A 10,560-nucleotide genomic window follows, 5' to 3' on the forward strand; every position below is an offset into this window, starting at 1 on the left:
AGTGAGCAGTGAGTTCCAACTCTTCAGGACTCTCTCTTAACACAAGTTACAGAATTGAAGAGTCATGGAGTCACCGAGGTTGGAAGGGACCTTTGGAAATCATCCAGTCCCACTTCCCTGCTGAAGCAGGGTCAGCTAGAGCAGATTGTCCAGGATTGTATTCAGTTAGATTTTGACTGTCTTCAAGGATGGAGACTCCACAACCTCAAAGTGCAACCTGTTTCAGGGTTTGACCACTCTCAAGTTCTTCTTGTACAGCATTTTGTGGTCTCCTCTGAGGTTCAACAACCAAATTCCACTGCTGAGAAGCCTGTGAGCCAACCATCCAGCTCTGGCAGTGCAACTTTTATCCCAAACCCTGCCCCACAAGCACCCCGTAGTTCCATCAAGGCTCACAAATCCCTGTTCTCTCTTTTATTTTCCCAACTGTATCAAAGACCAGAGACACCTCCATCCCATCTCACCATATATCTTGACCCACAAACCCAAATGAAGACAGCTGTTTAGATATTGGGAACTACAGGGTTCAGTCCCCTGTCTTGAAAAGATCTTTGGCACTCAGAAAATATTCACAAAACACCAGACTACACAGAGACACCACATGCCCCCACCAGTAAACGCAAGCTTTAGCCTCGTTATATTGCAATGTCTTTCAGACTGGAAATCTCTGGGCTGAGAATGACCAGACTGTTGGCTCCAAGGGCAGCTGCAGAGCCTGGGGGCAGGGGAACTCGCACCTTTGGGTGGCTGAGCTGGCTGCAGCCAGCACTGGTGTGGTCTGCAAAACATGTGCCAAGCTGCAGCTGAGCAAGTAGAGCAGAGGTGCTGCTGAGGAAGATTTTGGGGCTGATTGTGGAAGGAACTGTCCCACTGTGGTGGGATGGGTTTGGCTATGCGTGAGGCTTCTGGCTCAGGATGAGAGAAGGGCAGAGGCAGGCAGGAGGGGAGTAAGAGGGACATGATGCTACATAGTGGGGGAAGGAGCAAGTCTAATTGGAGCAAGTGCTTAAAGCTGGAGTGAGAAGTGCAGCATAGTGTACTGTGGAGTCAAAAAGCCTCAAGGTCTGGACTGGCACTTGGCTTGGCCTCCGCAGGCAGTGGCACGTACTGTGAGAGCTGGTAGCACCAGAAAGTGCTACCCAGGCCTGTGGCTAGAGCTCACCTTGGTCCATGCAGTAGCAGGTGGTGAGGCAATCAGAAACTGCAAAGAGAAAGTAATTGACATGTCCTCAGCAGACACGTCCTCGCTTTGCAGAGGGCTCATTCTGCTCCTAGACTCGCCGCCATTGCCATCCTGTGGCTCCTCCCCAATGCCAGCTGAGCCCCTTTATTTTTAGCCGACAGCCACCTATTTCAGCTTGCCCTAACCCCCATGCAGATATGGAGACATCTTTCCCATAACATTCCTGGGTGGCAACTAAATTCCCAATAATTTTCAGTTGATAAATCTTGTGCACTTAGAAATTCACGTGATGGACATAGAAACGCCAAATTGCAGATCAACAACTTAAATTCCACTTCCCACCCCACCTTTTCATTTGCCATGGTTCTTCCTCTCTTAGAAACAGTCCCAGTTGCACTTCTTTCACTGTAGCACTCAGTGGCGAGTCCAGCCCAAAGCTGGACTAGCACTGAAGTACAACTGGGAGAGGATATGCTGAGTCTCTATGTCCTTGAGAAGGCCAGCAACCACTCTGCAGACTCATTTCGCTGTGAGGACCTGTGTAACATGAACTGGCACTAAATGGCAAACAAGGTTAAAACTACTTAAATACCTCAGAAACAAAATATCTAAACCTTGATTTGATAATAGGTTCCTTAATAACAATAAGTAACATAAAAAGTGAACATAGTTTGTTATGTCTCTTGTGCCTCTCCAAGCAGAATAACTCCCATCCAAGTCCTCTCAGACCCTGCTGCTCAGGTCGTGAAGCAGCAACTTTAACTTCCACAGACTGCCAAAGCCCAAAGGCTTCTGTGGTTTTTTGTTGCACAAACTGATTGCAAATGGGAAAGGTCTTTTAGCTGATGTACAAGTCATTGCCTGTTTGCATCAGCTGTACCTGAGCAGCTACAGCACAGTACCTTGGCTACAGAGACTAGCTCCAATCTTTGTCATACTTGGCCAAGGGCTGTCACGGTGACATCACTTATTATCCTCTTGCAGGAACCCTCTGCTGGCAGAGGTCCTGCCCCTTTCAGGGAGACAGCTTTTCCTTACCTCAGACATGAACTTACTCCAGCAGCTTGTTTCGGGTCCGAGCTGCTGACACCTCTTGCAGAGGAGAGTGATTCAGGTCACTTAAAGGATGACTGTCAAAGATATCAACAAACGTGATTTTAATACAAATTTACAAAAGTGCAACTTAACGGAGTTCGATGGCAAGGTTCACTCCATTACTTACTACATGGAAGGAGTATACAAAGAATCAGAATTAGGTTAAAATTATTTACCTAGGGATCAGGGGAAATTATTTATACTGAGATTTGGGGAAATGGAGCCAGAATTGAGCTGGAATGATTCACACAGGGTTCGGTGAAAAAAGATGAGGCTCTCCTGCTGAGTCATGAGGTTCAGACTCATGACTCTTCTTTCTAAACTCCTTCTCAGAGAGGATTCCAGGTGTGGCTGAATCCACTCCTAGTCCCAGACTTGGTCAACAGTTTATGTCTGAAGGAATGCGGTACAGGGATTTCAGTGGAAGTGGTTTAACGTGTTGTTGAGTCCTATGTGACTTTGAGGTAGCAGCAATTTAAGATTCATTAGCACTATTATGATAAATCACAAGATTAGATTGTATGATTTTCTAACAGTGCTTAATCAGTCAATAATCAACAATCTGTTATGATTAATACAGAGACTTAGTTAAAGATTCAACAGTTTTAAACACATACACAGATATAGAAGTTAACCTATGATCAAGATGTTTCTTTCTCTGCAGACTGTAACAAATTTTGGTATCCAATGATCTTTGAAACATCATGAAATCTAAGCATGGTGAATTACTCACTATTGTCCTTCATCAGCTTCTGTTAGAAGACTGTTCTTTTCCCTTTGTCAGCTTTTATTAGCAGATGGTCTAAATCACTTCACAAAATCCATGTGAAATCTGCCCTGAGAGGCATCCCAGCAAAGGCAGGGAGGGATACAGAGCCACAGCCCCCTGTGAGCCCAGAGAGCTCTAAAGACCTCTCTTAGGATCAGTATTTATAAGGTCACAAGATGGTTAACTTTGGTCAATGCTTTTTCCATTGTGGCCATAATTCTTGTCAGGTAATCTTGGCAACTTTCAGAGTGGGCTGCGATCAAGGCAGGAGGGATCTCATGTACGTCTGCCAGGCAACAGGAGTTCCAGGTGTGGTTAGGAGCCCCTCATCACCCCAACTCATTATACTCGTACCCGGGACAAGAAGGTACCAGGTTGTTTCAATTCACTGCTCCAGTAGATGAGATTGGAAAGTGCCAAATTGTCTCAGCCCACTTGCAATTAAAACAAGAACAATCTTGGCTGGTTCTGACACAATGCAGCCCAAGGGGGTAGGTCTGCCCCACTGCAGGACCCCTGATTTATATCTGCTGAACCAATGAAGCAGAACTAATTAACATTAGCTAAACAACGGGGTCATTGGCTCTGATTTGACTTGCATTGATGTACAACATCTGAACACTTCTTCACCTGATTCTTACAACTTATACTGTTTTGAGGATTTGGTCTATAGGCTCTAGTAACACAAAAACTATTTTTATAGCAAATGTTTTGACCCAGTATCTTCAGTGTGAAGGTGTCAATACACTGCAACACAAGAAATCCTGTAATTAACTATGACAGAGTACTTTGGAGCCCAGGGGTTTTATTAGAGGTTTTGAATATTCACTAGAGCTTGGAAAGGCTAGCAGAATAAAATACATTTACCGTAAGACTGGCTGGCCGGTTAAGGGATGATTGAACTTACCTCTTTGCTACTTGGTCTTTGCTGGAACTACCTTCACTCATATCAGCTGTGGATCTGGCTGGTTGTCCTCACCTCAGTGTAGATACACCGTTGTGCACCAGATGAGATTTTTCTACCAGTCTAGGAATATTGAAAGGCAGTTTTACATCCTTTTAAGCCAGCTGGCCTGCTGGCATAGCTTGACTTTGATCTATTGTTACATTTTAGATTGAGAATGCTTCCGGTTTCAAAATAAGTTTGGGGCAAGTTTGGGGAGCGGGTATCTTATAGTATTGAAACGTTTGCCTCAGTAACATACAACGTTTCATACCTATTTTCCTATCTAGTTTCATTTAATTTAAAATACGGTACGTTACAAAGTGTTATATGACTGCATGATGAGTTCTACAATATACATTCTGAAAAGTAAAATAAAATATTTTTTAAAAGAAAATTGTTTAAAATTAACAAATTAACGTATTTTAATTTTTCTTAGTTGAAATTTACCATAATTCGCTCAGAGAACATTTCGATATTTCAACATCTCTCTCTAATCCAAAAAGAAGATTACAGAACTAGGAATCCATCATTAAACAGAAATTCCATTTGCACAGAGGTGAGAGATATTTGGGAAGCAATCTCCATGAAGATTAAAGATTTTGGCTTCTAATCTTCTTCCTCTTTCTGCTGGTGCGGGTGTGAGGGCTAATTTAAGACAGCACTCTGCCAGAGCAGAGTTATTGAAAATAGAAAGCATCCTACTTCCTTGTGGTAATTCACCAGCTCAGAAAACAAGACTGGGATCAAAACACAAGTTCATGCTTCATCTAGTCTCCTCCACACATCTATCCCAGGGACATAACAAACGGACAGGTATCCAGGTGCTCCTGTATGATGGGGCTAAAAGTCTGCACAATCTGTGAAGAAAAGCTGTTATAATCCTCTGTGTTTTCATTGCCCGAGTCTTAAACTGGAATTAGATACTGCAATGATGGGTGCAAAAGGCAGACATGCAGCTGTTGCTTCATCCACGAGGCTCTTCCCATACTGAGTTTCCAGTCACCCCTGTGCCCCGGGCAGGTGACATGTCTCAGATCACTGCTGCAGCACATGCCCAGAGTTTTGATGCAAATAAGATGGAATGTGCGATGCAAAGAATCACACCTGACAGCAGCTGGGTTAGTTCAATTTAACAGTGTCAGCTGGCTCTATAGTGAAGGCGAGACACAAACGCATTCGGAGGATGATTTATGACCTCTGATGTGAGTTTGTAGGAGGGATATGATGGCTTATCTTCTGGGATGGTCTATCTATTCTCAAGGCAACCTAGGCAACTATATTAGATCAAGACACCTAATATTTAAATAGCTTAATTTCAGGGAAATGAATCTCATCTGTTGTGTAAACATGTTCCATGTGCCCAGTAAGCCTGGTTTGTCTGGATCTACTGCACAGCTATACTCAGGAGAGGCACTGCAGCTCTGGTAGATATCAAACCAAGCAGCACTGTGTGTTGCTCTGACAATCTTCATGTGCACAGTAAACAATCTGCATTTGGGATGCACTGACCTTAACAGATATGGACAAGGCATGTTTGAAAAGGCACATACATGTGTGGCAATGCCTGCCCTGGAAATCCACGTGCCTTACCTTCCCAGCCCTGCGGTTCCGTACACTGCCGTAGCGCCGTGTTCCATACCACACCAGTGTCTGACTCCAGTCGTCGCAATTAACTGTTTCAAGCGTGTGTACCTGTTGAACACTAAAGGAGAAACATACAGGAAGATTTCATCACTGGACTTTAGCTGTATATAAGTAACTTATTTAATCAGGCTTTCTCTGTATTCTTCAGAGAGAAGGAAATTAGCGCCTTCAAACATTGATTTTTCCTGTGGATGTGATGAATCATCTCCAAGAACTGCCTGACTCTCCACTGAAAACAGAGGAAAATTAGACAACTAGATTGTGCTCAGACAAAACCTGTACGTACTTAGTGGTAAATAGCATCAATTTTTTCACCCTCAACCCTATCTAATGTTTTCCTTCTAATGGCATCTTTTTCTCTGTTGAGAGACCTCAAACAACCGAGGCACTGGAATAAGATTCTTCAGTGGGATGCATAAATTTATGTGAGATGAATCCAACCCTAAGAGGCATTCACTCTCACACAGACAGGTGATGCTACTTGCTGTATTCTTTTGTCAGGAGACACTGAACTTTTGATGAATTCTCATGAAAATTTGATTGTCTTTTCTTTACTATGTCACGGTTTCTCCAGATACAATGGTGCATAGTATCGCTTCTTCCTTTACATATGTGTTCCCATGTGATTTTAATAATTCACTTGTGAGAGAATTATTGTCATTTTCAGAAGAGTTAAAAAACCCCTATCCTCGTATGTCTGCAGGAAAGCCAACAGTGGCAGTTCTGACACGCTATCAGTGCGTTTTGTCACCAGATGGCAGCGGCAATTAAGCCAAGAATGTCTACATGGGTATAGCCCGATGCTGATGTTAATAGATTAAGATGAAGATGGTGGAGATACTGTTTGGGCAAGTCTGCACCTGGGGAGGAAGATCCCATGCACAAATACATGCTGGAGGCAAGCCAGCTGGAAAGCAGCTTTGCAAACAAGGACCTGGGGGTCCTGTTGGACACCAAGTTGAATGTGAGTCAGCAATGTGCCCTCGCTGCAAAGATGGTGAGTGGTATCCTCAGCTGTACTAGACAAAGTATTGCCAGCAATCTTTTCTTTTCTTATTCAGCACTGATGAGGTCACATCTGGAGTACTATGTCCAGTTCTGGGCTCCCTAGTACAAGAGAGACATGGACATACTGGAGAAGCCCATCAAAAGTCTGCTGAGATGGGTAAGGGACTGGTGTACTTCATGAATGAGGAAAGAGCTAGGACTGTTTACTGTGGAGAAGAGAAGGGTCCGATGGAATCTTATCCATGTGCATAAATACTTGAAGGGAAGATGCAACTCTCTCTCACAAGATAGGGAAGCTGTAGTAGAAATCACACAATCAAAGCACAATATTATCTGGAGCAATGAGATCCCACAGGCATATGAAGATTTCTTTGTTAGAATCACTAATGAGGAGCTAAGCAGTAATGGCTTTAGGGTAGCTGCTGAAGGGTGACGCTGGAGTGTGGCCATCTAGACCATGTCACATTGTGTGTGGGTTTGCTTGTTGGCTAGCTGACTGTTTGCTATTGGCTACGTGTTTCTTCTGGAAGCATGAATGTTTCAAATTAGCAGTGCAGTTAGCCATTTGCAAATTTTTTATTCAGCTTACCTTTGCAATCAAATATTCTTAGAATAAGGATGTCTTTTACACAAGACATTTATATACATTCTGATTTCTGACCCAAGCTAGAATTTCTCATAAGCACTCTTATTTCTTAGCATTTCTTATCTTTTTCTTGCTATTGCACATTGCCAGCATAAGTAAATATCATAACTGTTCTATGGTCTGTTATCCCTTAGGCATCTGGTCTGCAGAAATTTGAAACAAGAAGTGAAACAGGTAATGATTTCAAAACTTTAGAAAGGCTTTTTGTTGGTCCTCACTGCTTACCAGATATATTTACTCAATGCAGAACACAGAAGCCATTCTTTAGTCCAAGTATTAAGCTTTTACAGGAATTCTTGTCAATATGTAGAGGAACCTAATGTTTTTTCCAGCAGCACTTTCTATAAACTATGGTCCAGCTGTTGCCCGGCAGCACCCAGAATTTTGAAGTGAGACCCTAAAACATTAAATATATAAATAAGTATTAAGTTATAAGCCCCAACTTGGGCTGGGAACACCTTGTAACCTTGATTCTTACTTAAGTCATGTTAAGGTGTAATACAGGTGTAGATGTTTGAAAGGAACTTAAGTGAATAAAAAAAAATGGAAAGTGCTTCAGTTACCTTTCAATGGCACTGGGCAGGTTTCTTCCTCCTGTGCTCAGCTGATTTATTGGGTTTCTGCTGGCAAAATAGGAGTCAGGGTCTCACACCTCCTGGCTCCTTTGCTCTGGTGGAGATCCTGAGCTGCTACAGCTCATCACCCTGTGAAAGCTTTGACTGGTACTGTGCTGATTTGGTCCTTCATCCTCACATTTCTTCTCTTTCCTCCTGCAGTAGCAGGTCTTTGTCCTGGGTTGGGCTGGGAAAGGGTTAATTGTTTGGGGTTTTTTTGTTTTTTTGTTTTTTTTTTTTTTCCTTTTTCGCCGGAAGCTGAAAGGGACACTGTTCAGGCAGCTGACCCAGCCTGGCCAATGGCTATTCGATACCATGATGGGGTCACGCTCAGGGTACATACTGGGGGAGCAGCCGGGGGAGGGGTTCGCTTCGGTGGTCGGCAGCGGGCGGTGCGTCGCGTTCCGCGTGCGGTTGGTTGGTATTGTTTTCACTTTTGTACGTTCATAGTTGTTTTACCCTGTTCTTTCCTTTTCCTGATATTGTTCTATTAAATTATCCTTATCCCAGCCCACGGGTCTCGCCCCTCTCGTTCTGGTTTTCTCCCCCCATCCCGCCGTGGGGAGGAGCGGAGCGAGCGGCAGCGCGGCCGCTCAGCCCCGGCTGGGCTAAACTGGGACAGTGTTCCAGTTGTTCCTGTGAAAAATGTGCTGCGTTCCTTCTGTGGGTGTGTAAATGTTCCCCATTAGGAATTATCTTGCATATCTGAATGATTCCTGAACAACTCTCCCCCCCCCCGCGCCCCCGATGCATGAAATGGTGCCTCTAAATGCTTTCCTTACTGCCTACTTCATTTCCTGCTGTAAGCGATGTGTGTTTTATGTGATCTGGGATTCTGGATTTGTGTAAACACTAAAATGAAAAAACAGAATCAAAGCTGAAGAGTAGAAGGGGTGGGTGGAAAGATGACATCAGCGATAGCCGAAACACTGCAGAAAGGACTTGGTAGGAACTAGAAAGGGAGCAGCTTACCTCCTGATACTCACATCAGCAAATGACTCAACTAGCACCAAGGAACAGGATTTTAATTGCTATCCCATGGATTCAAAATACCACAATGCAGTTCTAATAAAAAGGCATTTGTTGCAAGCAGAAAGGGGCATCCTTGATGTGATTGCTTCCAGCACCAGGTGACCGCAGTCATCACCTTTCCCAGCTAAATGGATTGCTGAGCAGATGGAGTTTGTCTGTCTAAAAGTTTATACCTGGGCGAATGCTAACTAATAGAATGCTTTATTTGGTCAATATTTAAAATATTTTTGATAGTGTTTATTTATTTCTTTTCTTTATTTAGTATTTTAGTTGTGCTTAGAAGCCCTGGGCCTGGGTCTGTTCTTGTCAAAAAGAAAACAGAAAGGGATGCTCCTAATTACAAGAGGAGCCAAAAGGCAGCTTTTCAGCAAAGGACTTACAGTGAGAGATATGTGATCTTCTCTGATACTTTGGAAAAGTTACTGCAGTTCTACACCTCTCCCTTCTCACTTCCCACTTTTCTACTTAACGGATTTTTCATGGCACTCTTCACCTCCTCGTTTCTCAGTGTGCGGATAAGTGGGCTCAGCATGGATGTGATGACACTGCCACGCTCCTGTCACCTGAGCGATCGCTGGGTGGGCGTATGTAGGTGGATGTGCAGGGTCCGAAGAACAGAATCACCACAGTGATGTGGGACCCCCAGGAGGAGAGGGCATTGCATCGCCCTTCAGACATTTGACTTTTCAGTGAAACCAGGATGACAATGTGGGACACGACCAGGACGAAGAAACAGCTCAGAGCTGTCATTCCACTGTTGGCAACAGCAATGATGCCCATGGTGTAGGTGTTGGTACAGGCCAGTTGCAGTAGGGGATGAATATCACAGAAGTGGTGGTCAATTTTGTTGGGGCCATAGAACACGAGACAAGGTTAAGAGAGACTGCACCATGGAATGCACGAAGCCTCCCACCCATGAGCTGATCACCATCTGTTCATGAACACACCTGGTCATGAAGGCAGTGTAGTGGAGAGGGCTGCAGATGGCTGTGCAGCAGTCATAGGCCGTCACTGTGAGGATGAAGATCTCAGCGCAGCCAAAGAAATACACCCCAAACAGCTGGGCTGTGCAACCCACAAAGGAAATAGTTTTATTTTCAACAAGTCTGCAATCGTTTCGGGAGCTGTGACAGAAGAGTAGCAGATCTCTACAAAGGACAGATAAGAAAGGGAAAAAATACATGGGGGAATTCAGATGTTGACTGCTAATTACAGCGATAACAATTAGCAGATTTCCTGCCACAATAATCATATAGAACAGAAACATGTTTTCTGTACTCTTTGGTTCTCTGAGAGGCCCACAAGAATGAGCTCCTTCATGCTGCTTTCATTCTCCGTGTTAATCAGTTGGGGGCAATATACGATATATAGTCTATACACTTGGAAAAATAAAGATGTATGATTCATCAGGCTTTTTCATGATTAATACTAAATTCCATATGGTAAGTGCATGCAGACTATAGGATTAATATTAATCTTATGAAGCTACTATTTTCCATAATTTTTTATTTTTTATTTTTTATTTTAGCAGATAGTAAATTCTCCTTGCATTAGACTTCAGTAATGGCTGTGACTTCTGGATTTTGAAGCACTGGCTCTAGGTCTGGTGTGCTTCCATGGCCT

The 10,560-nt window shown here is 43.6% G+C and overlaps 1 protein-coding gene across 1 annotated transcript; it reads right to left on the minus strand.

Annotated features, from left to right (window-relative positions):
• Positions 1–9,367: 9,367 nt before the first annotated feature.
• Positions 9,368–10,266, minus strand: LOC147525970 (olfactory receptor 4S2-like). Its single transcript, XM_086630717.1, is given in 6 exon segments — positions 9,368–9,480; positions 9,483–9,805; positions 9,807–10,041; positions 10,044–10,107; positions 10,109–10,206; positions 10,209–10,266. Coding segments are annotated over 6 exon segments (882 nt in total). The 5' UTR covers positions 10,258–10,266.
• Positions 10,267–10,560: the final 294 nt, after the last annotated feature.

This window comes from Tauraco erythrolophus, unplaced genomic scaffold (assembly GCF_009769465.1).
Source record: "Tauraco erythrolophus isolate bTauEry1 unplaced genomic scaffold, bTauEry1.pri scaffold_47_arrow_ctg1, whole genome shotgun sequence".
Classification (NCBI taxonomy): Eukaryota; Metazoa; Chordata; class Aves; order Musophagiformes; family Musophagidae; genus Tauraco; species Tauraco erythrolophus.